The 27169-nt window shown below is 42.4% G+C and overlaps 1 protein-coding gene across 5 annotated transcripts in view; it reads right to left on the bottom strand.

The window, feature by feature from the left end:
* GRHL2 (grainyhead like transcription factor 2) overlaps nucleotides 1–27169 on the bottom strand; it is a 157810-nt gene that overhangs the window by 7979 nt on the left and 122662 nt on the right. For 4 of the 5 annotated variants that reach the window (XM_058564731.1, XM_058564733.1, XM_058564734.1 and 1 more), the window contains 3 exons: nucleotides 25238–25269; nucleotides 14606–14700; nucleotides 10536–10621 (listed from right to left, as the gene is read on the bottom strand). In XM_058564731.1, coding sequence (XP_058420714.1) covers nucleotides 10536–10621; nucleotides 14606–14700; nucleotides 25238–25269 — 213 coding nt within the window. The remainder of the gene's footprint in view (nucleotides 1–10535; nucleotides 10622–14605; nucleotides 14701–25237; nucleotides 25270–27169) is intronic. The other variant, XM_058564732.1, reaches the window with a different exon arrangement.

The following is a 27169-nucleotide window of genomic DNA, read 5'->3' as shown; positions in this document are numbered from 1 at the left end:
AGGAAACCACAGAGTGAGATAAATAATAAAGAAAAAGTAAGATGGAAGAAATAAAATCAAGTATATCAGTCATTATACCAAATTAGAATGAACTGCATTTTTCCATTAAAAGCCAGAGTGTCAGAGTGGGTAAAAAAGAAAAGAAAAAGATAAAAGAAGGATGAGGAGAAAGAAAGAAAACACTTAACCCAATGTGATGAATAAGGGGATGACTGGTGGATGGCCACACCCGACAAATTCAACAGAAGGAAGATGGGAGAGATGAGATCAACACTGGACAGGGCAGAAGTCAAGGTTGGTGAGGAAAGGATGGACATTGTGTAATGATATTGTATCATTACAGTGTATACATGCTTGATATTGTATCAAGCACAGTGTATGAAAAAGGTACAGCACTCCTAAAACCATACATCCAATAACATAGCACTTGAGTGAAAATTATTACAGATGTACAGAAAACTGGAAAAAACCTAATTACAGTGGAATACTTCAATATACCTCTTTTAGAATTGGACAAATCTAATAGACAAATAAGTAAGAACAGTTGAATAACATAATCAATATACTAGATTTAATATTATAGATATAGATATAGATATAGATATAGATACACACACACACACAAACATCACATCTCCTAAAGAGAATCTATCATGTATTGGACAACAAAGATAAGCCAAATCAGATCATAATTCAATAAAATTAGAAATAAAAATTTAAAGTTGCCAGAAATGCCTAATCATTTGGAAGTATTCCTATAGAACCCTGGCTGTATCGAAGCTCAGCATCACTTCCTCAGAAACTCAAATTCCTTCAGTAACTGTTTAGGACGATGCTATGTTATATCTGCCTACATAAACTCTAATACTAGTAGGTTTCTTTGAGCATCTTAATGCTGTTTCCAAATCTAGTGAGATACTCTGACTGATGTAGGGTTGACATAGTTTTCGTCATTCTTCCCCAAAGCTCGACACTGTCTCCTTTTGGAAGAATTTTGACTTTCTAGCTCTCTTCCTCCCCAGCCTGGAGCCCATGCTATTTGTCAGGCCTCCTGGTGTCCACACCTGCACACGTACAGCAAGAGAGAGAGGCTGATGTGCGCTGGTTCTGCACCCAGAGGGCTCTGAGTGAAGCCTTGTTGAAGGGACAAAGGAAGGATGATCCAGGTGTGGCATTTCTCAGAAGTGAGTTCACCACCTTCCCCACTCCCTGGGGTTCTAGAACTGCTCAGTTAACACAGCTGGCAAAGAAAGCTTGAGGCAAAAGCAAAGCAAAGAAAATGCTTGAGGAGTAACTTGCTTCAGCATCGTTTCTGGAGAGGCCATTTCCTCAGCCAGGCTGCTCTAAGCCAGGGCTTCTTAACCTGGCTCTACAGATGCCCCAAGAGCACGTCCATGACCTTGCATGGGGAAAATATCCATCTTTATTTTCACTAACCTAGGACTGGAACTGAGCATTACCTGCAATTACGAACGTACGGTAATATTAGCAGTACTTGTCTTTTTATTACCAATGGAAATCATAGATATTTCCATGTCATATTAAAATTCTGTAGATATTTCAAAATATTGAGTACCTTCATCCTTCATACTTCAAAATCACAGTAGTTATTAGTTGTACCCAGAGATCATGATATTTAATCATGAGTAAGGAGCACATATATTCCTAAATCACAAACGTGCTTTTTTGTTATTTTGATGACTGCATATCAATATAATCAGTTTCCTTTGTAATCCTATGTACTTTATTTAATAACATTATTCTGAAAAGGGTCCACAGATTTCACTAGACTGCCAAAAACATCCATGGCACAGGGGCCGGCCCGGTGGTGCAAGCGGTTGGGTGCGCGCGCTCCGCTGCGGCGGCCCGGGGTTCGCCGGTTCGGATCCCGGGCGCGCACCGACGCACTGCTTGGTAAGCCATGCTGTGGCGGCGTCCCATATAAAGTGGAGGAAGATAGGCACCGATGTTAGCCCAGGGCCGTCTTCCTCAGCAAAAAAAGAGGAGGATTGGCGGATGTTAGCTCAGGGCTGATCTCCTCACAAAAAAAAAAAAAAAAACATCCATGGCACAAAAAGGTGATAAGCATTCTTTGCTGTACATAGCGCTTGCTATTGCCCGGAGTCCTGGGGTCCATGTTATTCGTACCTAATTGTGAGTTGCTTGGCCTGCAAGAGTTGGGTTTTTGAACTTCGGTTTGCACCATTTGGAACTTCTTTTTAAAATAAAATGGAAAAATCAAATAAGAACCTTTTTCTACTCAACATCAACAAGCTCACATCTGTTATCTCCCCTTTTCTGAAAGAGAAATGAATTTGATTCTTGGATCTTTTCATTTCAGCGGTTTGGTTCCCAGTTTCCCAAGGCATGAATGCATATACCTTGGCTCACAAATCAGTTGGTAACAGTCAGAACTAGGAAATTTGCACAAAACCTGCACAATTCCAGTTTTGACTTGGGTCTGCTGGGAGCAGCAGCAGTGAGGCAGCTGGCATTTATTGAGTGCTAACCAAGTGCCTAGCACGCAGGCGCATGGAGCTCTGCATCTATCTACTTGCTCAAACCTCTTATTACAATGGAATAGGTACTGTTTCTAGGCATTAACTAGCTTGCTCAGGGTTCCTCAGCTAGTAAGGGGCAGAGACAGGATTTGAAAGGTAACAAGCTGGCAGTCTGGCTTCAGATTCTGAACTGTTAGAGAAAATGGGCACGTTGAGATTGTTTGCAAGGGGCCCCCGTCCTTACCAAGGGACCCCATCCAGTACTAAGAAGCAATGGGCAAAGTTGACACATGTGCATCAGGCCGAGGGCAACGGTCTGCAGGAGGGCAAAGTCCTACCCTCAGTGCAGTGGTCAAAGGCAAAGACAGCTTGATAATATGCCACACTGACACAGCGTCCTCTGCCTCCAAATGAGGCAAGGAAGTGTGGTCTGCCAAATTCAGAACCCTGGAAAGAAGTGAGAATGTGCAAGGCTATTATGTGGAGGAAGCTGGCCATCTGTGGGGGGCTTACAGAAGGATTCCTTCTGTCCTTCTGGACGATCTCACCATACAACGCCCCCTTCTAAGCACGGAAAGCATGTGCTCATGATGGTTCTCTCAGGATGGGGGATTGGGAGCCCTTGTCTTTTGTGTGTGTGCTTTCAGAACAGGGGGATTAGGAGTACTTTCTTTTTCCTCAGGTTGTCTGAACAGAGCATATACTCTCATAAGTTTTAAAAGCCCACTATTAATATTTTTAAAGACTTCCTTGACATCCAGGAGGACCCTAGGTCTTGGATGTATCTCTTCAATGTGCTATTGGTTGTCTGATGACCTGTAATTTTTAGACTTTAACTCTGTGGAGAGTTCTCTTTGCCCAGAAACTTCAGATATGTGATAAGCAGAACTCAGAGATTCCCACTGGTTTTCACCATTGCAGGACTCAGTCTGCCTGATTTAGAGGCATCCAACAGGACTGCCTGCTCTGGAAGCTGGGACTTTTATTTGGAGTTATAAACTGTTCAGTGTAGGCTCTAAGATGCACGTTTAAAGAGAAAAGGACTTTTGCTTGCAAACTCTGCCTGGGTGCTGCATTTGACCTGTCAGGAGAATCAGGGAGGACAGGCCTTCACTTCCATGCACGAACAACTCAGTTGGATAGAAGAGGGTGCCACTGGGTCATGGGTGACCTTTTTCCTTATATGCATCAGCAAGCTTCACCAGAAGAAAACATCCCTGCCCCTTTCTCTAGCCCCTTGGGCTTGGAGGAATCCCAATCTGCCTCCCCACCCATAGCATTTACAGTCATCTAATATATAGACATTCATTTATAGAGTATTTCTCTGTGCTACTGTAAGCACCTTATATATGAACTCATTTAATCCTTACAACTATCCTGTATCTCATTTTATCATTGTCCTCATAATAATATCCCAAATTATTATCATTCTCACTTCAGAAATGATGAAACTGAGGTATAGAGAGGTTGAGTAATGTGCCCAAGTTCACACCATTCATCAGTGTCAGAGCCAGGATTTGACCCCTGACTGTGTGGGATCAACCACTACACATACTACTCTTGCCTGATGGCTTATTACTGCCTCATCTTCTTTCCTTTCATTGTTGTGAGCTGTGACTTGGAACTTCATTCTTCTTGTAATAACTTTTCATATGTGGACATCTTCCTAACTGGACTTAAGTTGCTAGAAGGCTTAAGTTGGCTCCACCACTCTGTGGAGCTATCAGCCCTTGGGAAACCCCTTCTCTGGGCCTCAGTCTCCACATCTGTAAAATGGTGATGATGGGGCATTTACCCTGCCAAGTTCGCAGGGATATTGTGAGGATCAAATGAAGCAGTGCATGTGAAATCAGGCTGCCCAGAGCACTCAGCATGGCAGCACATGTACAGCAGATGCTCGATTCAATCAGCAAATATTTATGCTCAAGGACACAGAAGACAACAAGAGACAAAGTCCTGTGCTCATGAACTTTACATTCTATTTGGGAAGAGAGAAACAACAAACATCTAGCAAATGTTAACTATGTCGAGTGGTGATAAATGCTACGAAGGGTAAAGGAACAGTGATAGAGATGCTGTGTCTGTAGGTGGCCTGGGAAGGCCCATCTGACAAACGGATGTGTGAGCAGAGGCCTGAAGGAAGTGAGAGAGGGAGCCTTGCAGATATGGAGGAAGAGCAGTCCTGGCAGAAAGAACAAGTGCAAAGGCCCTGAGGGAGGAGGAGCCTTGGTGGGCTCAAGGACTAGCAAGGGGCCACAGTGGCTGGAGCTCCTTTATTTGTCAGATTACTAGGCAAAATCACTCAACAATGCCAAAAAAAATTGAAAATTCATGTCACCACCACTACCATCATGATCATCACCAAATTCTTGTCTGTAAGCAAGTTTAAACCCTAACTACAAGAATGAAGAAGCCAAAGTGAATCCTCAAAGTTATATGGATAGTTTGATTGACATGATACCAAACACACAGATGAAAAGAGAAACATTCTAGTTCATCCAAATGACATCAAATATGGGAATATTCAGTAACATCTGGCGACAGAGAACTGTTTTCTTTTTCTATCTAGGTGTCTAGATCTGTACAGATAATGATTTTCTGGCATGTGAAATGAAGGTCTGGGAGGTTCAGGACCAGTGAATAGGAAGAATCACCTAGTCTGTCCTATAGAAAAGTGGCCCAATTTGGCATAGATGAAACAATAATTCCATTCCTCTTTGTTGTGGTCAAAGAGTTCTTTCTAAGACAGTGAGAGGTCAAAGGTAGTACCAATAAAACAATTTTTCAAGGTAGCCATTGTCCACATTTTGCAAGGAAGGAAACCAAAGATTCTGAGATTGACATGCTCAAGACTACACATTAATGATTTGACCCCAAGTCAGTCAAGTCTCCCGTCCCCTCTTTTCTCTACATGCTACTGCACATGCGCTTACAGGGGGCCCTGAGACCTCGGTCTTACAGAACACGTCTTTAAGGCAGACTCAGTAATATTATCTCAAGAGAGAGTATAATGTCTGTTGAGTACAAAAACAACCCAATTTCTAGATAACAGAAGTACTCCATCCTATTAAGTGACCTGACTTACAGGCTCTAGGAAATCTGTGTAGGCTGTAGGAACACGGTCACCATCTCCACACTGTTCAATAAATCTGTCTGATGTGGCACCTTCTGACTCAGATCTCAGTTCCCATCTGAAGGAAGGGCAACGACACTGTTCTATTCTGTCTCCGTGACAAATCAACATTTCACTGATTGCCAGCAATTATTTTTTTTTAAGGGAAAAAATGGAAGACTTTTTTTTGGTTCTTTATCCTCCAGTAGAGATTTTCTCTTACATCTAAATAATGCCTGACCGGGGAATAGGTCAGGTGCCTGGGATAGGGAATCTGGAGTTTAGCAGGAGATGTAAGAGAAGAGATTTGGAAAGCAATCCAAATCCTCCTGCTGTGGAAGCAGCTGCATTGTCACCAATGTCGTTGCCATCATCTGCTCAGCTAATATCTACTGATGCTTGTGTTAACTCATTTAATGCTCTGAGTGACTCCATTTTACAGATGAAGAAGTTGAGGCACAACCAACCTTTCAACAACTAGTTCAGGGAGAGAATAAAACAATACGAATATTGATATGAAGCAAGTGTTTCTATTTCAAAAACAATTGTCAGATACACACACATACTTGACACAAGGCGCACTTTTACCTTTGAAGTTGTGAGGTCTGCTGATGAAGGATGAAGGAGGTAGCCTAGATCCATGCCACTTTCCAAAACCCACAGGGCTGGGGCTATGCACAAGGAATAGCCTGCAGGGCCACTCCCCTGCTCCAAAGGACTTTTACAGGACCTTTGACCCAAAAGAGTATAATAAGGGGGTTTATTCCCATTCTAAGTGAATATGCACATAGGACCTTAGGGCAGAATCAGACCCTAACACTAGTTTCCAGCAAAGGTACACACCAAGTTGAGGCTCCCAAGTTTTAGTGTGCTTCAAGGTCAACCAGGGAGCTTGTTACCAATGCTGATGCCTGGGCCTGCCCCCAGAGAGCCTGATTCTGAAGGTCAAGCATGGGGCTCTGGGATGACATCATTGAAAAGTGCCCTAAGAGATTCCAGTAGAATCTCCCACTTAGAGAAGCAACACCCTAGGCCCACAGGACATGCTAGGTCCACCATGAGTGGGGGACTGTGTCTGTTTTTATGAGAAGCCATTTTCAACCAGTGACAGGGTTCAAAGTGATGGCTTGAGGTCAAGTATAATATCTCTTGATTAAACATATTTTCTTAAAAGTTAGGGACTTTTTGTTAATGTGGCTTTGTTAAAAAACATAAAACCCCACACATGATGATATTATTTTAAAATTAAGAGTTGAAATAAAGCATGGAGGTTGGGGTCCCATTGCCTACTTGTTTTGAGACTTCGTTTAGTGTGGGGCCTTGGACTGTGGAGCATCAAGATCATTTCTAGGAAGCAGCCTTCTGCCTCTAGACTCAGGAGGGGAACTCTCCACATAACTTCCAGAGTCTCAGACCCAGTCACCTGCACCATTTCCACAGCTCCATGCCTCCTCTGAAATGCCAAATTAGCAGAAAATTATGTAATGGAATCACCAGCCAAGATGACTTTCTATCTTTTGGACAGCGTCTCTAAGAAGCTGATTATTTGAGAAATCCAAAATCTGAGCAAAAGGAGGAAATTGTCACACTGTGACTTTTCTAGCTCTGATTGCTACTCAAAACAATGGTTTAGTAACAAAAGCTAATCTTTATTGGGTACCTAGGAATCAGGCAGAGGGTTTAATATTTGAAGTGTCTCGTTTCATCCTCACAACCACCCTGTGAGGTAGGTACTATTATTATTTCCATTTTAAGGATGAAGAAGAAATTAAGGAACTTGCCCAGCTAGTAAGAGACACACTCAAGATTTTTTTTTTGTGTGAGGAAGATCAGCCCTGAGCTAACATCCATGCCAATCCTCCTCTTTTTGCTGAGGAAGACCGGCCCTGAGCTAACATCTATTGCCAATCCTCCTCCTTTTTTTTTTTTTTTCCTTTTTCTCCCCAAAGCCTCAGTAGATAGCTGTATGCCATAGTTGCACACCCTTCTAGTTGCTGTATGTGGGACGCCGCCTCAGCATGGCCTGACAAGCGGTGCGTTGGTGTGCGCCCAGGATCCGAACCCGGGCCGCCAGTAGTGGAGTGCGTGCACATAACCGCTAAGCCACGGGGCCAGCTCCCAGCACAGTCAAGATTTGAACGCAGGTTTCTGAGCCCAAAGCCTCTGTGCTGGGCTCCCTCGGCTACGCTGCCTCCACACGTGTGTGTTGGTAAGTGTCAGGGCCGTAAAATGTCGTACACTACTGAGGTGCTGGTCCTCAGAGAACCCAGACCCTAGAGAGAGCCCTTTCTTACCCCCCCAGGTGGGGTAAGAAATAAACTTAGAGTACAACTACAGTGAGCAGGATCCAGGGTTCTTCACAATTTTGCCTTCTCACTTCACGGTGTGCTCACGGCTTCACTGAGATAGAACCTGTTGTCCTTCATGGCTGCCCCCCAATGGCAGGGGCTGCTACTGTTGTTCCTTCAGAATTCACCCCCAGACTGCACCCGCCGAGGAGCCCAAAGGAGCTTTTCTGGCCCTGCTTTCCCATTTGCACAACTTAGGCAGCAAGGAGATAGCTTGTGTTGGTGCTTTAATTAAACTTTTTCTTGCGAGGCTTAATAAAGGAGAGGTGAAGTCAAACTTGCCGTAAAGAATCTGAACAGAGCCAGCCTAGAGAAGCTGACCTCTCTACAGCTTACAAGGTCCAAGGACGCTATGCATTACTCTCCCCACGCCCCCAGCTAAGCAAAGCAAGGCAGGTGTAACGAGCTCCCCTAAAAGGGATTAAAAGCTTGACTCTGCTGTGGCGGGGAGTGCAGCCAGAGGATGCTGGGTGGCTGTTTGGGTGGGAGTGAAGGTGACATTTAACCCCACTGTGGTCCAGTGAGACCACTGCTATAGAACACTTGTGGAACTGGCCAGATGTCACAGGCAGGACAGGAAGACACCAAGGAAGAAGGCGTAATGAATCATAGTATGATGAATCAGTTCAGGGTTGGTCTAGATCAGAGGTTCCCACACCTGGCTGATCTCAGAACACCCTGAGGAGCTTGTTACAAATACAGACTCCTGATCCTCCACCACCACCCCACCTCCCGTCCAGCAGAATCAGAATCTGGGGTTGAGTTCTGCAAACACACATGTGAGACAACTGCTAAGGGGATTTTCATATTCACCACTGTCCTAGGTAAGTCAGTTTCAGTAACATGATCTTAAAGGCCAGATTGGGGGCATGAAATTTGTCCAAAGGACCCCAAAGAGGCCTGAATATTTTATAGGCTTCTCTAGCTCATGTGTCTACCTCTGGCAATTTTGGGGTCATTTTTAAAATTATGGTTCATTTGAAGAGATATAGATCATAGTTTTTGCTGTGTTCATTTCTGTTTTTGTTTTTCCTTTATGCACAGTAGATTCAGTAACAATTAACTCCATTCTAATGAAAAATCCTGTGGAATAGGAAAGATTACTAAGCCCTCCTTCAGTGTTTCTTAGAGGGTGGTCCTGGATGCCCTGGGGACTTGTTAATAATGCCAACCATAGGGGCAGTGTAAAATCTGCGGTGGTAACATTCCTGTGCATTTCTTTTTAAAGTTTCAGATGAACAATGAATAATTTTTTTTTACATATCATACAATTTGCCATTTTAACCATTTTAAAGGGTACACTTCAGTGGCATTTAGTACATTCACAATGTCATGCAACCATCAGGACTATCTAGTTCTGAAAATTTCATCACCCTAAAAGGAAACTCATTAAGCAGTCGCTCCTCATTCCCTCTTCACCCAGCCCCTGGCAACCACTAATCTGCTTTCTGTGTCTACGAACTTGCCTATTCTTTTTATATTTCCTATAAGTTGAGTTATACAATATGGCCTTTTGAGGCTGGCTAGCAATTCCCCTCCTGGAAATATCCCCAAAAGAATTGAAAACAAGTGTTCGAACAAAAACTCGTACATGAACGTTTACAGCAGCACTATTCACAATACTCAGAAGGTAGAAAAAATCCAAATGTCTATCAACTGATAAATGGAAAAACCAAATGTGGTATATCCACACAACAGAGTACTATTCAATCATAAAAAAGAATGAAGTACTGATGATACTACAACATGAATGAACCTCAAAAGCACTAAGTCAAAGAAACCAGCCACAAAAGGCCACATATTGTGTGATTCCACCAATAGGCACTATCTTCTACATTTTAATTTTTCACCCCATAACCCAAGATGCTGTCAATGTAGCAGTTTTCCAGACCAACAAATGATTTTGGACTGTCCCCTGGCAGCCCTGTTGTCTCCATCACTACAAAAAACCTGGATCCTCTACAACATAGTTGGACAGGAAAAAAATAAGGCAGGAGCAAGTTAGAAATCATATTAAAAGTAGAGTCATATTTAAGCCATATTCAGACAGATAATATATGGATAAAACATAAAAGAACTTCTCCTGAGCCCAGGTTGTATAATGCTACACTAAGTCGGGGAGGAGAAGGGAGGGAGGGAGGGAATTCAGAATCTTACTTAAATCACTATAACTCTGCAATATATATTTTTTCTTAACCAAAAGAAGTTAAATTTTTATTTTGGATTACACCATCGCAACTAGCAAGATACTTCCTAATTGTTTTTCTTCTTTACTTATTTGGAAGTCAACATATTTAATTGGTTTCATGCAAAGAGACAAATGGAAACTCATAGTTTAACCATCCTCTATGGCATCTTACTCTGATTAGGCTTAAATTGACAGGGAATTGGCAGTTTTTCAGTTTTCTAAGCCACGACAGCATGGAGATCTGTGTCCCCATAAATCTCTGCTTTTTCTTTTCCTTTATAAAGCTCATTCTGGAGCCATCTCAAAGGCTGCATTTTAATAAATGGATCCCAGCTCAGGAGAATATGAACAGGTTTCCTGGAGGTGGAAAAGGGTTCACTGCTTACCGCTTCCATCAGGCCCTTCACCGTGGGAGATTTCAACATCAAAGCATCAAACACATCGTCAGTCTCCTTCCTCACGTACAAAAGCACTGAAAGAGAAGGCGGAGGGAAGCCGTGACTGAGGAGCCTACAAGACTGCCACAGGAGACTGCTTCCTGTCACACAGGTGTTGGGAGTCTGACATTATCCACTAAGTCTCGAACCCCCGACCTAGACAACATCCTACAAGGTGATGAGGCACCTCCATAGACAATCTGCGGCTAGGGACTGTTGAGGAGTGGGTCGACGAAATAAACTGACAATTGGGTAACACCTAACAGGCTGTTAAGATGCTTTCACACATTGCTCACATTTAAACTTCTCAAGGTCATTGTATGACATGATCTATAAAGAGACATCTCTTTCTGTGACCTTTGCTGGGCCCCTAGGTCCCAGGCTGTGTGCTAGGAGCAACGAGTTAAGACACAGCCTGCCCTTAAGGAGTTTGCAGTCCCTTAGAGAGGCAGGCATTCCTCAAACACGCGGACAACCAGATGGAGTTATAAGAGTCATGAATGAAAAAGAAATGAGAGAGTGCTTATAGGGGCCTGAGCTTTTCAGCGGGGTGGGTAGGGTGGGGCTCCCCGAAGGTAACCTTGAAGGAAAGATCCGAGTTATGAAGGATGTGTAGGTCTCAACACAGGCAAGGGAGGTGGGGAGGGCGGGGAGAAAGAGAAGCCAGGGAGAGCAAACTCCAGGCAGACAGAACAACATGTGCAAAGGCCTGGGAGGGAGACAGTGTGTGTCACAGGCAAGTTGAGGAACACGACAAGTCTGGTTTTGACCCCAGTTCAGCCTGCTGTGGGGTCCAGGTCTTTTAACCTCTCCAAGCCTTGGTTTTCTTTGTAAAACAGGGATAATAATAATATCTCCTTCATACACCTGCTGTGAGGGTTAAATGAAATACCATCCATGTGAGACGCTTAGCACAGTGCCTGGCACACAGCAAGCACCCATTCCTCAATCAGTGGATGCTCTCATGAAGTGACTGTCGTGATTCTAGTGCCCCCAGAGAAGGCGAATGCAGCTTTCTGTTCATTTCTCTATAACATAAAATTCTGAATTTGACAATACACAGGATATGAGAGATGCTAGGAACCCCGAGTATCATTAGAGATGCGCAAACCCAGCCTCAGAGAATGAAGATGCTCCACCATTGTCCTCCCTGCCTGTACCTTCCTAACAGCAACCTCGTTGGGGCTTAGCTCCCAGAAAGAACTGGGAACTGCCATTCATATGCGACCCTCCAGCCCCAGAGAGCTGACTGCCATTTCTCTCTCCCTCTTCCCAGTGATGTGGCTTCTGGTTCTTCCTTCAGAGGGAAGCAAGATTGCCAAGGATGAAGCCCCATGCACCCAGCCGCTATAGGAAGAATGCACAGGTCAAAACACTCAGCTGAGCCTGGATCTTGACTACAATCAGATACCAACTGAGCTACTGTCGCCATCCACCTGAAGAATGAAGTTGGAGCCAGAAATAAAATCAGCTCTAACTAAATCTCCCACTCCTCCTCCCCCTCCACCCCAATTCCTAAGGACTTTATTACAGCGCCTGATTTATAAAGGCATAGTCTACATGGGTGCACAGGAGTTCTGCCTGCATTTTGTTTCTGCAGCCAGCCGATGTTCAGTTGGTGTATGACAAAAAAAAAAGTATTGCACAGTTTCTTCTCTTTACCTAGTATAAAAATAAAATAACAATTAAATAAACATATTGATGTGTCTCTAAAGAATTTCCAAATTTTGTCCTTTGGAAGGAACATTTTATAGCCTTCATTTCAGCTGAAATGATCTAGTGACCTAATGGCACTACAGAAAGACTCAATGTTAGCAGTATAATGAGAAATAATGAGACCATAGGACCTCAAATACAACTAGATGAGAAAAATTACAGTAAACAAAACAAAACAACCCACTGATGGCTGTTACAGATGAACATTCTATAACTTCTTCCCACAGCCCCCAACAGAAAAATACAATTTCCAGCAAGCTGACCCTAAGGAAACCCCAAGTCATGTTCTATTAAAATGAGGACTGCTTCCACTGGATTTACAAATCTCTTCTTTTAAAATCATTGTCTTTGATACAGTGTGGCTGCTGATCTTGTTGCAGGCGTCTCTGGAAAGGGTTAAAGGCGGTATGGTGGCATGTTGATGGGCTGTGGGAGAGACACCCTCAGGGCAGTGCCCCCATTTTCTTGCTGGGCTTGTTGACTGCCACACTCTCATGCTGGGCTTACAGCACACCCCCACGGCTTGCCCAGGGAGTCAGCTTTCATCATCTGTGTGTCTGTGGCAGAGCACTCATAATCATCGCTCCGCCAGGGACAGCAATAACTACCATCACGCACCCCAGATATTGTGCAGACAAAGGCAGACAGCCACAGGGGGTGGCCCCAAATGACTCCCACGGAGCCACCCTGAGAAGTGGCTACAAAAGCAAAACAACAAATAATGGCATTGGTGATAATTACGGTCATTTTCTCTCCTGGAGAACTTCTAGCAAATAAACAATGGGAACTGTCAGCGACCCTGATTCCTTGTGCTTGTCAAAGACCAGCTCAGAGTCGGAACTCCACTGTCCTTTCCAAAGAAAAGCCACTCCTGGGAGACTGTTCTCTATTGCTGGTAGGTTACAGCGCCCTCATGTGTCTACCATTCAGATGTTTCAAAGGCCACAGGCTTGCTTTTCATCACAGCCCAATACAATTCCTAGTGGCAATTTTTGTACTGGCTTCACCATCTCAAAATAATCTAAAAAGCACAACCTTTGGAGCAGCCAGCACGCACCATATGGATACAAGCTACGCTTACTTTTGCCTGTGTGATTCTTGATTTTCATATAACTCTGCCCTCATTGCAAAGTTTCAGATATAAAAGGCATGCAGGAATGGACATCAAAATGCACTTGAATATTTGATGATGAGCCTGTGAAGTCGGAAAATCTTTTAAAGGTTTAAATGTTGCTAACGTAATTAATACTACCCAGCTATTTCTGTTCTTTCCATTTTGAAACACTAATTACCTATTCACAATTAATATACCTTAACTAGATCCAGCCTAATAATAAAACTAATAGTTATGATAGTGAACACGAGTGCTTACTGTGTGCTAGGCATTTGACGTAAGTGTTTTACACACACTAACTCATCAATCCTCACAGTGACTCTATGAGAGAGGTACTCAGTGTCATCCCTGTTTTACAAATGAGTACTCCAAGGAGCCGAGGACCTTCCCAAGGTCACACAACTCCACATGGCTGAGCGAGGCTTCAGAGGGGATACCCTTGACCAGTAGGCCAATCTCATTTCAACAATTAGGAAAAAAATTAAATTTCTCAATAACAAAAAACTCAAGCCTGTGCGGATGGTGGCTATATTTAAATGGCAACCTGACTCATTAAAAAAGTCCAGTGCTGTAAAAGTTGAAGGTCTCTGGAAGCTCCTGGTGTTGGCTACAGCAGGATATGGAGGAAAAACTGCCACCCTCATCACTGTCCTCTTACTCGGAGGAAGAGCAGTGAGTTCTGGACAGCATCATAAGCAAGACATTGACACGCTCAGGCTTCGTTTCTTACTTTCTTGGTGAAGTGGAATAAGACCCTTGACTGGGAGAAAATGAATACGTGGTGATGTCATAGAAAACAGGTTCATTTATTTGTGTGAGATTAATAATTTTCATCTATTGAACAATTAACTCTCAATTGCTGGTGCTTATGAGATGCTATTATCACATACACAGCAAGCATTTCTTTAAAAATCTTGTATCTTACTGCTGGATGAGTCAGTATATTCACTACACTTCTCCCAAGGCAAAAGAAAGAACCAGTGTCCAGAAAGAATAAACGTTTGCTTAAGGTGTTTAAAAGGACAGTGTTTAAAGCAAAGGAGAAGACTGTGGACTTCCTGTGTCAATAAAGACTCTCCCAGCCCGCAGTGAACCACAGGGGTCTTCTTGGTGAAACGCCCCCACCAACCCCGACGGAAGGAGGGGTTACTTCAGCAACGCCAGTGGAGTGCCCCAACAGGGGAGATACCTCGCTTCATCCCTTCTTCTTTCATCTGCTTAGAAGGTGCTGGGCCAAACTCCTCTTCCATGGGCCTGAACATCCGTTTAACAAGGACACTGCTGCTAGAAAAGATGAGCAGGAATTAAGTAAAGCATGCAGGGTACCAAAACAAAAGTTCATGTATGTGTCAGGCCCTATCTTTTTCCTTTGCTTATATCATCCCTAGTTCTCCACAACTGGATCCACTCACCAATCCTCTTCTCCCCCCTTACAGGTCCCAAGTCATCCCTGTCTGAGGCAGAACACACACACTGGTATCTTTAGGGCGTGGACCTAAGACACACTTCCCATTGATGAATACAGATCCACCAAAGTGAGACTTTTAGGTTTTACCCACTCCATCCTGCACCTAACCCCCCTTCCTGCTCAGAAGATCAGGGCTGGGGTAGCAGGAGTGAGCCCTGGTGTCTGTGTGGTCTCCAAGTTACATCAGCCCCTCCCATCTAGCTGGGGCCTGGGTGTCCGGCCCTCTCTTGCCAGTTCCGAGGGCACAGCAGGGACCTATGGAAATGGCAAAGTCCTACTCAGCTGGTTCTGTTATGAGGCTGCCCTGACTTCCTGCTGTTCTGCGGCTCCATCTGGTTGGAGCAGATGAGGCTGCAGTGGTGGAAGCTCCCAGAGACCCAGGCCTCGGCTGCCCAGCCTTTCCTCCCCTTTGGGAGAGGATTTCAGTCCCACTTCCTGAAGCCCTAAATGTCCCCAACTGGGCCACTTCTGGTGGTACTGCATTTCATCCCAAAGTTCCTGTCCTTCCTGGGCACTCAAAGGAAGGGGAGGACTGTTCGAGAGGAATGGAAATTGGAATAGACTGTCACTGAAGAGAAGTCACTGATGCTGAGTGTTACGGACTGCATGCTTGTGTCCCCCCAAATTTATATGTTGAAACTCTAACTCCTAGTAGGATGGTATTCAGAGGTGGGAGCCTTTGAGAGGTAATTAGGACATGAGAGTGGAGCCCCCATGGCGACATTAGTGTCCTTATAAGAAAGGGAAGCCCTCTCTTTTTCTGCCATGTGAGGACACAGCAAGAAAACAGCTGTTGGCAAGCCAGAAGAGGGTCCTCGCCAGACATCAACCATACTGGCACCTTGATTTCAGACTTCCAGCCTCCAGAACTGTGAGGAATAAATTTCTGTTGTTTAAGCCACTCAATTTATGGTATTTTGTTATAGCAACCCAAAATGACTAAAAATGCTCCTGAATGGAGTCTTACTATTCTTTAAGCCCTCAAGAGAATAGATGCAGGTTTTTAGAAATTTTTAACATCTCAGGGGATTCTTGGAACCAGGTACATGAAGCAGTGCCAGATAGAATTGTTAAGATATGAGCTCTGGGTCCAGACTACCTTGGTTTAAACCCCAGTTTTATAATTTACCAACCACGGGACAAGTTCCTCAACTGCCCTGAGCCTCAGTCTCCTTATCTTTAACAGGAGGCTGTTGAGAGAATTAAATGAAGTCAACATATGTAAAGCACTCACCAAGTTGCCTGATACATTGCAAGTGCTAGTGAAACGTTAGATACAGATGATGATGATGATGATGATGATGATTAAAGTTGGAGAGATTTGAGGAAGAGAGATATGGAGAAGAGTAGATAAGGCAGACAGTTTGAAAGAGGTCAAGGTTTCCATTTACCATCAGATAGTAAATAGTCCAAACTACCACTTTGGTCCACTTTAAGGACTAAAGTTGGAAAAGCTTCCTGCATGGGAAGTTGACATTATATCAATCCCAAGTTTCCAAGATAATACCAAAGCCCAGCTTGCAAGCCAACTCCCCATTGGCATCATTGTCATTAAGAAGCTATTTACTAATTCTCAAGTTGAGCTAATGGTCGGTCCAGTGGTAGAAAGAGCACGTGGTACAAAACTGTGGACAGTTCAAAAAGTATTTCTATTAATTCTAATAGTTTAAATTATCAAACCAACAATGCTTTAATTTACCATCTCATACTCTAGGCAGTCCAAAATTATGTCTATCACCCTGAATAAGACTTCACATTGTACAAAATGCTTTTCATCTCCTTGGTCAATCGAGTCTTATGAACACTCTGCAAGCCAGCCAAGGCAAAGAGCAATGTTATCCCTATTTCAGTGATGATCAAACTAAGGCTCAGTGTGTTAAGTGTCTTATGCAGGGCAATGCAGGTAATAAGTGAAACAGGCTGTTCAGAGAACCCAGCTTTGAGGGACAACCTTATGATTAAGGTACTCAATAAATCTGAGATGATGATGAGTGAGGGTATGAGAAATGATGTTAAGAGTCAGCATTCTATTTTATTCCCTAGTAAGTCAAACTATACAAACAACAAGAGGAACAACTCAAGTCCCAGCTGAAGGTGATAATAAATTTTTAGAGCACTGTTCCCTCTGTCTTCCCCTCACTTTTTTTTTTTATCATAAAAGTGGGTCATATTATTCTGTCACATCTTGGAACTGGAGTGATCATGACCTCAGGAGCAGAAGATTAAAAATCCAATCACACAGCTGTCAGTGACCAGTAGGTTAATAATGGATAAACAGCCTGTAACATCACCAGACACTCTCTCATGCTGTGTGAGGGTTCCCAAACTAGTGATTTTCTTTTTCTCACCAAGCAAGATTTATTTATACTTTTCTAGTGCTGTTGACTTTTGGTGGCACCCCATTCTAAGCCATGACAAACTTTGCCATTAAAATAACATCTTGGATAAACTATGTTTCTCTTGGGAGTTCAAAAATGCTTTTTCACACGTTCAAATCTATAATCCCAGTAGGAGTCAATAAGTTTGTGTGGTCTGAATTCAACTGTTTCATTTATTTTCAAAGCAAGGCAAGAAAAGAGGGGCAGATATGACTGCCTCATTTGACAGATGAAAAGAGCACAAATTCCAGGTCTCCTGATGCCCTGTCTGATTATATTGGATTGTACACAAAAGGACACGAGAGCAAGGAGAAGGTGCTTTCTCTGACATCAAGCTCCATCCCACTGGCACGATGTGTGAAATATGTGCAGTGACTCAAGCTTCAGCAGCACAGTAAGCCATTGCCTTGTGGGATCCATCTCAGGGAAAGCAAGTCCCTGAGGTATAAACAAAGGCGTGCCAAGTTTGAGCAGAAAGAACTGGGAAGGAGTTCAGGTCTGAAGCCTGGGTCTCTGGCCACACTTGGGAAAGGCAGTGTTGTGCCCCACCCTCCAGCCAGAACTGCACTAGACAGGAGTTGCAGGCACCACGGAGACACAGTTTTACAACTCTGCTTACGATCTATGTGTGCCCTAAATAAATTGAGGTTCCTCCCCAATGTTAACCTCAAAAAAGAGGAATTCCTCTTATATTCAAGTTCTCACAAAGTCTCTCACATTACGGAGTAGGATCTTAATTAATTTATTTTCAACAACAAATTACTCTTTGGGAAAGAACCCATCATCCTGAAATGACTTTAATCGATGCAGTTGGGAATATTGATAGAATTCATTGGACAGAATTAGTAAAAAAAAAAAAACAAAAACAACAATCAACAAGCAAACAAAACTCACACATAGATTTAGTAATAATTACTGTAGTTAAGGGCTAAAAAATTGCAAGCAATAAATGACTAAGTCAGTAGGACCCAAAAGTATCATTTTAAGAAGAAATACAGATATTTCTGTTTCTGGCTAAGATGTTGTAGCTCGTGGCAAACCAATGTTCTATCTGACAATGATGTGAAAAACTGTATGAAAAAATGTTTAAATATCTTATTGAAGGTATTGGAGACTGCTGATCAGTCAGTCAGAACTTGAGGGGCTGAGATCTCAGAGAAGAGAACTTCAGAGAGGTGAGCTGATAATCAATGAGCCAGTTTTCCCCGAAAGCATTTGCCATTTCTTGACTGGGAGTAGAGGATGATAATCCCAGCAGAAGCACATACCTAGAGGCAAAGAATTTTGCAAGCTTTTGGCAATCTCATGGTGTTAGAGAAACAGAAATTGGTGTTTAGAACTGTAAAGGTATCCAGGACTTATGGTCAAATTTCCAGAAAGTATGGAAGCACAGAGAAATAAGCCAGACACTCTGCAGTATTCCTTCTGAGGTATGTGCCAAGTTCTTAAGCTGCACAGGACAAGAGACTAAAAAGTTAAGTAGAAAGACCTTGAAGATCACAGCAGAGTTTTGGGCAGTCTCCCTATGCTAAGGAGACAAAAATCAGATTTCAGGCCCCACCAAGGAAGAGGGCCCATGGAAAGTTCCTCAGAGCTACATTCCAGGAGTTAGGATGAACCAAAGGTAGTCTGAGGCTAATACAAACTGCAACTCAGCTTTGAGTCAGTTCTGTCCTGGCCTCAGTTATGGTGATCTGCACTCATTCAGGCTGCATGCCAGAGGATAGAGAAAACCTTCACAAGAGAAAAACATGCTCATCCAGAGCCTCCATAATTTTATTATCATTGTTCACCATTCAATCAATGTTTATCAAATATACTAATGAATAAGACCAAGGGAAAAATAGACAATAGAAACAGACCCACAGACAACATACTTATAGCACAGTTATTTGAATTCTGAGATTTGAACTTAAAAATAATTGTGATTGTTGTGTTCAAGAAAATAAATGACAAGGCATATAGAACTGAAATCTATCAAAATACATAAATCAATGAAGTGGAAATCCTAGAACTAAAAACTGCAATAATTGAAATTAAGAACTCAATAGATGAGTTTAACAGTAAATTGGACACAACAGAAGAGACAATTTGAAAGTTAAGTCAGTAGAAAATATCCAGGCTGAAGCATGGTGAGCAAAGAGGATGGAAATTTCAGAGAAAAACATAAGGACACAATAAAGAGTTCTAATACACATAGAGTCTCAGAGGTGTGCAGAGAGAGAACAGAGAAGCAATACTTGAAAAGATAACAGCTGAGAATGTTCTAAAACTGATGAAATACATCAACCCACAGATTCAATAAGTGCTATAAAATATCAAGCAGGAAAAAAATACAAAAAAAAAGAAAAACCCCACAGGTAGAAACATCATAATAAAAATTCAGAAAACCTAAGAGAAAGAGAAAATTTTAAAAGCAGCTTCCTCCAAAAACAAGACAGAAAGAAAGGATAGATAGATTACGTTTAAAGTAGCAACAATAAGGCAGACAGCTGACTTTTCAACAGAAATGATGGAAACCAAAACTGAAAGAAAGTAACCGCCAACCTGGAATTTGATACCTAGCAAAAATATTCTACAAAAGTGATTACAAATACAAACATTTACAACAAACAAATAAACAACCAACAAATAATAGGAGAGAATTCTTTGCCAAAGTTTCCACAGAAAAAGAAATACTAAACAAAGTTCTTCAGGCAATAGGAAAAAGATCCCAAAGAGACAGAAATAAAAGAGCAACAGAAAGGGTACACGTAGGTTAAATTTATAAAAGGAAGTAAAGTTCAGTTTTAAAAGTCTTAAGTTTAAATATCCCAATTTACAAAATGGCAAACTGGTACAAACAAGAATAACTAGTACTAATGTAAGAAACTGATGAAAATCTGTGACTCTAAGGGATGGTAAAAATGATTTTCCTTTCCTTAAATATTTTTAAAAACCTCCCTTGCATATCTGATACAGATTTGACTATTACTGGGTGAGTTTTTAAATGCAATATTTAACAGTGAAAAATAAAAATATATCAATCAAAAAGAGGGCAAGCTTCTTACAACTACATGTGCATCTACAATTATCTCAAAATAAAAAGTTTAATTAAAAACAGGGAGGCAACATTGTGGTAGTCACTCATGGAACTATTTCTAATGTTATGAGAATCAATATTTGTGCCTTGGGATAAAATTTCTGAGGACAATCTCATATATATGGATTTAAAAAGTGCTGTGTCTCCACTTTGATGGTAGTAGAGAAGAATTGCCCTAATAAAGGTGTGAGATGATATAAACTGAAACTTGAGTGATGAGAAAGACACTGATGTCAAAAATGAATTGTGAAGAATTTGAATAAAACTGTTTCAGAAAATGTGACAGATATTTCTAAATGATATGTTATTCTTTAAATGTATGTGTAATTAAATTAACAAAGTGTCAGTAGATCATTGATTCTTTTGGCTATATCCATAAAGATTTACCTATTCCAGTCAGCCCAAAAGCTTTATGTTTTCGTCTTCTCCTTGGGAAATTGGGGAAATTGCCCTATATTTGTAATCACCTTATATTCATGTGAATATGGTAAAACATCGCCCATCATACCCCACACTTGATGGTTTGCTTAGCATCCCTGAGAACCTTATTAAAGAAAAGCACTTACTTCTCTCAGAAATTGCTCCTTTAAGAGAAATAGTGCAGAATTCTAGATGAATTTTATTTTGTGCTGATGAATACAGAGTGAATACTTTTTAGGTTTAATATTATGTTGATTAAATGCAGTCATTGGTGATTGGCTAATGATCCCTAACTTCCCTAAAGGGTATTGAGTTCTAGCCGAAGTGTTGGCTTCCGTGGAAGATGAACAACCAGAAGCGTCTCTTTTTCTCAGCAACACTGTAACCAAGCTCATGGTTTGGTCTGGCAGCATCTACAGGACCCTCCCTCCTGCAAGAGGAAAGGCAGGGCCCTCTGCTGGAGTCACTCAGTGCCTGATGTATGAAGTCACTTTGGGGAGCTGACTCTCCAAACTGGTATGTAACCTATCTACAGAGTGGCCTGGCCCAACATTTGCCTTCTTCTGGCTTTTGTTTTCCTAGAGGCTCAGCTTTGAGGAGGTTATACAAGGTGGCCCCAAGAGAGATAGTGGTGGGCCTTTGAGAACAACCAAGAGAACTAGAGAAACTCTTGGAGAGTATTGGGGTCTGAGGGTCCCAAGCAGCATCCCACAGTGACAGCAGGATCTCAGAGGGAACCCACTGTTCTCCAGACACAGGGATGGCCAAACCCGCCGAGGATCCCCGTGCACCAAATGCAGGGGCCACAGAGCTGCTAGGCTTGCGGGGACCTCAGAGCAGGCTGGAGCAGGCAGCACCTCAGTGGGGACCAGTGTGGACAGAGTTAGATCTGTCCACACTGGTGGATCAGATCTAAGTTAGATCAAGGCCAGAAAGGTTTTCCAGGAACCAGAGGTCAGATAGAGATGGAGACCAGATCCTCAGAAGTAATGGAAATAGAATTTTCTCACCATGCATGATATTTGCATATCAATTTACATATTATTTCAAGGGGTTTAAAGCCCTTCTCTCCTTTCTATGAGAGCCATTCCTGAATCCCTGCTTAAAGGCCCATGCTCTACAGAAAATTCCTTCTGTTTGACTTGTTCTTTCCATTCTTCTTCCCTCCCCCTCTTCCATTTCTCAATTAAGTATCATTTATTCAAGGCCTGAAAAGGAACCTTAACAATAACAATAGCTATGATTTTTTTTAAAGCACCTTCCATGTGTCAGGACATTTTACATAATAATCCATATAATCACTCTATCAGGTATGTATTATTATTTCCTAATTTTAGATGAAGAAACTGAGGCTCCAAAAGGTTGTTGTATTAAGTTACAGAGCTTGTAAGGTCAAGGTCAGATCAAACCACTGCTGACTGGCTCTAGAGCAGTGATTCTCAAACATTGCTGAGCATTTCAATCACCTGGGGACTTGAAGGAGGTCCCTATGCCTGAGCTGCACCCCACACCAATTATATCAAACTTTCTGGTGGTGGTACCTGGACATGAGTATTTTTTAACTCGTCAGGTATTCATTCCAATGTGCAAAAAGAGACCTGCTGCTGAAAACTGGCATCCAAAAACCTTTCCTAAGTGTCTCTGCCTACAAAACAAACCTGCACGGAGTCTGTCTGTCGATTCCCAAATTCAGCAGCAGAAGTCACCCCAAATACTCACTTTATCATCAGACGGGGAGGCAAGAACACACAAATGTTCCTCTTTTTGTGTAGTTTAAGCGCCCGGCTGATGATTGCTCCCCATCCCACCTCATCTGAATTTTCTGTAGTTTCCCTCTTTAATAACGTATTCAGGTTTGCTGGCACTTTAGGCCAATAATGTCTCCTACTTCAAAAGCTGCCTCTCACTTACCAGCTGTGTGACTCAGAACAAGTTTCTCAATCTCCTGAAGTTTCAGTTTCCTCATTATAAAGTGGGTAATTACAGCATCTTCCCCATGGGAATTTTGGGAGAATTCAATAAAATAATGCATATAAAGCACTTAGCACAGTGCCTAGCCAAAGTATCCAGTGAATGTTAATTAGTACTTTTACAGATAACAATAGCCAAGTACCTACTATGTATTAACACGGAGGTTCCACGGCCGCCCATATTAGCTCAACTGGACTCTCGCTATAAAACGTGTAAGAATAAGAGACTTGGTCCTCAGGCCTCGTGATTATGCAATAACAGAGGGCAATTTTTACTGAAAGTCCAAGCCAAAAGAGTCAGAAGTAGGTCAACTGGCCACCTAAATGTTGCCAACTTGCAAGGAAAGACAGTTTAGGCCGAGGTGGATTTACAGCTGAGGTCTGCACAGAAGCAGCATTCAGGTCTCAGACACCTGTCACTCAGAATGCTAAGTTTTTCCATGAGAATAATAGAATGGTAGTGCTGGATGGGATCTTAAAGAGTCTCTGATATAAAATTCTCATTTTACAGTTGAAGAAACCAAATTCCAGAAGTCAAGGAGCCACCCAAGGCTTCACACAGGTAAACAGCAGCCCAGGAGTAGAACACGGGCTTCCTAAGCTCAGAGTCAATGTTCTTTCCATGACGCCACCCTGTTCCTTGTAAAATATGTGAATAACAGATTAGAATTGATAGTGCTAATCATTTCTGTTCATTCCAGCCACTGGAAATATATTACCTATGTGCCAAGATAAAAAGAACAATCTAATGAGGCATTGAGAAAATTTAGAACTCAGAATTTAGAGGTCAGATCCTAGACAAGGTTCTGCTCCTAACCAGCTGGGGAATTATTTGACTCCTTTGAGATTCTCTATTCTTTAGGGCAGAGGGTGGCACATTCTTTCTGTAAAGGGCCAGATTAGTAAATATTTAGGCTTTCCTGGCTATATGGTCTCTGTTGCAACTACTCAACGGTGCTATTGTAGCACCAATGCAGTCACAGACAAGATATAAAGGAATTAACATGGCTGTGTTCCAATAAAACTTTATTTATAGACACTTGAATTTCATATAATTTTCATGTGTCATGCAATATTATTCTTTTGGATTTTTTCAACCGTTTAAAAATGCTTCTGGACAGTACAAACATAGGTGGTGGGCCTGATTTGGTCCTCAGGCTGTCGTCTGCTGACCTCTGCTCTGGAAATGAGCTCAGCAATGTCTGCCCCACCTACTTCACCTTCAAATGTTTCACAAGTAAATGTATAAATTACATAAGAACAGGGAAGCCCTCATTTGACTCTAGTTTGAAAAAAAATGATCTAGAAATTTTAGTTATACCTATGTAACTAAAATCAAGATTTTAGTTCTATATGTGCAATGTAATGTAGATATTGAAAAATGAATGTAGTTCTAGGTTGCTTTAAAAGAAAAATAGTGTTCAGGTCATAAGAAGAAATTAGCCCAATATAATCTCCAACTCATGTGGTTCAGAACACATGTTTATTTCTGAGAGCCAGTTTTAAGGAGACTATTAACAAATTTGGTGGCATCCGCTAGAGGGGGAATTAAGATGTTGAGAGGTAAAACTATGTTTTACAAAGTGTAGTCGCAGGGAGGAAGGAGATGTTTGAATGAGGAGGAAAAGATGAGACTTATCTAGAGAGCAGAACTACAGCCAATGGGCAGAAGTCAAAAGAAGGGCAACATCAGTTCAACAGACAAAATATCTTTCCGAGAGCTGAAACCATCCAACAGTGTAATAAGCTATGTCACACACAGTGAGAATATTCAGAATATCCCTATTCAAGTAGAAGCTGGCTGACTACCCCTCAAGGATGTGGTATAGATGTTACACTGCCTAGGATAGAGTCAGCTAAATGATCTTGAAGTTTCCTTTTTGGCTCTAAAATTCTAGGAGTCTATAAAATGAGTTAATGGATAGAAAGCACAATGCAAAGACCTGATGTGCAAGACATTGGGAGCCTTTAGTGACCCTCTGTAAACCCTCTCTGACCTACAACCCTAAGGACAATGACGAGGTTCTCAGCTTTCCCCGCTCCCATTCAAACCAGCCTTACCACTAGCCCACCAGGCTCATTTGGCAGAGTGAGGGCCTCTGGAGGGATATGTGGGGGGTCCAGGTAGTACCTAAAGTAGGGCAGTCTGTCTCCTTAGCTTTTGCCTCAAGCTCAGCTTGATCTTATGTTGGGTCCAAAGATTTCAGTAACTGGAGTATTGGCGAAAAGGCAGAATCGAAGAGATGTGTCACTTAGAAAAATAGCTAGTTATTTAAAGGCAGATCACAGGAAGGAGAGAGGAATAAAGAGAGACTTGGAAGGAGGATGGCATTCCCCCAGCCTTCTTCCCAGACAGTACCCAGAATCAAGCGTTTCTCAGCTCTGAGTCCAGAGATGAGAGGAGGATCCCAGTCCCCGCCCGTGGTCACCCTGTGCTTAAAGAGCCATTTCTACCGACATGAACTGACTTTGGGTGTTTACGTGAAAGAACCGAGTGTCTTACCCTTCTCGTTCATCATCCGTGTTGTAATAGACCTGTGGAACAAAACAATAGGCTCACTGTAGGTCAGACACAAGAAATGGAAACATGTGATGCACAGAATTTCCTAAAGCCTTACACTGTCTCTTAAGAAAGACAAAAGACAACCTGTTTAATGATGCTGTGTGTATGTGTGTGTGAGAATGACACTGTGTGCAAGTCTCTAAGGAAATACAAATTTAACCTCCTCACATTCTCCTTAGGGTTAATTCTTAGACTTTAATGAAATAAAATTGGAAATCTGATTATTTCTAGCTCAAGTCAGTCTGATCAGATTACCTATAGCCCTAAGCCAAATTGTGCTTTTGACATTAAGGAAATATTTTTGCAGGATCTAAAAATCTTTGTTGAGAAAGGCTCTGGAGCAAGGTCTGCAAGTTACCAACCCCATCTGGTCCACAGGTGAACTGACGGCAGACACTGTGCTTCGGTGAGGGGGCGGGAGCACGAGGGTCCTGTGGCCACACAGCAGGAACCCCAGGCCTGTCTTTATCCCCCAAAGGGGCTTGGGTTACTCTGGCCTCCCACAACCACAAAAATCTAGGAGTCAACTGTCTTCAGACTGCGGAAAGGTCGTTCAGCTCCAGGAGGTATTCCTGGCCAGAAGACTCTGAGAACAGACTTCTTTAGGTGGTCAGCACAGTGGCAGGCAGAATCAGATTTAAAGGAATTATGAAGCATCCTGATTATTTTATAAAACTATAGAAATCCAGAAGGGATCTGCTGTGTACATAGGTCCTCTTGACCCAACTATTTGCTTAAATGAATTGCGGGCCTTTCATGATCTTTATCTGTGTTTCAGGACCATTTTCATTTGGGTGAAGAACAATACCCAAGTTAGTACCAGACATTTACCTACTGACCTCAAAAGTCACCTCTGGTTCTAGTACATTTCATCACTGTCCCTGCCCCAGTCACCTGGGAGAGACACAGCTGTGCCCAGACTGACACCCTCCCTTCAGACTTTCTCAAAGGCTCTCGGCAGTTTTTGGGATGCTGCCAAGCCCAGATGTAGCTCCATAACAAAGCTGGTTACCTGGAACTCTTTGGGAACAAGTCATTCTAGTCATTAGTTCAGACTTCCACGGGGAATTTTTTCCTCTTTAATTTTTTTATGTCTATTGTTGTATTGTATACTTTGTTTCTTCTTAAACAGAAAACAATGAAGTCGAGATGTTTCCTCCCCCACGCCCCAAGTTTCCGTGTGGCAAGGGAGCATCCTTATTGTGATGGACTAGAAATGGGACTATCTATTTAGATGCATATAGAGTGACCCACATAATTGAGGGAGTCTGGGCTACAGCACTGGCCACACAACTGGATTTTTTGGAAAAATTTCCTGATGTAAGCCTGTTTTTTGCTGGTTTCTTTAAATGCGGCATAATGCATCTGCCCCGCTGACCACATGGCAGGGTAACGGACAGCTCTCTGCAAAGTTGATTGGTGACCCGAAGACGGAAACAGCCTTCTCTTAAGTGTTTTCCTGCCCTCCTGAGTGGCCTCTACCACACTGTCCCCGTCACCGTCCTTGCATTGTCGTTTCTCCTCCTCTCACGTAATGACCCGCTGTTTCTTCCTTGTCTGCTGAAGGGCTTATTGCCTGAGTTTAATTTTTAGAGAGTGTTTCTCAAACTTTGAGTGCATAAAAAAATATCTGGCAACCTTGTCATGAATGCAAATTCCTGGAACTCCCTTCAGAGATTTTTAACTTGAAAGACCTGGAATGGAAATTGGGAACCTAAATTGGTATCAAGAACTCCTGTAACTTGGCGGCAGACTATTTACAAACCACAACTGGGGAGACTTCTTTAGGGTGTGAGGGAAGGGTGATGTCCTCTTGGGGTTCAGGTGCCCTGAGGAAGCTGATACCTGCAAAGTATCCATTATCCAGAAAGA

This window comes from Diceros bicornis, chromosome 21, assembly GCF_020826845.1.
Source record: "Diceros bicornis minor isolate mBicDic1 chromosome 21, mDicBic1.mat.cur, whole genome shotgun sequence".
NCBI lineage: Eukaryota > Metazoa > Chordata > Mammalia > Perissodactyla > Rhinocerotidae > Diceros > Diceros bicornis.
Note: the sequence above shows the minus strand (reverse complement) of the source record. Positions and strands in the feature narration are given on the sequence as shown.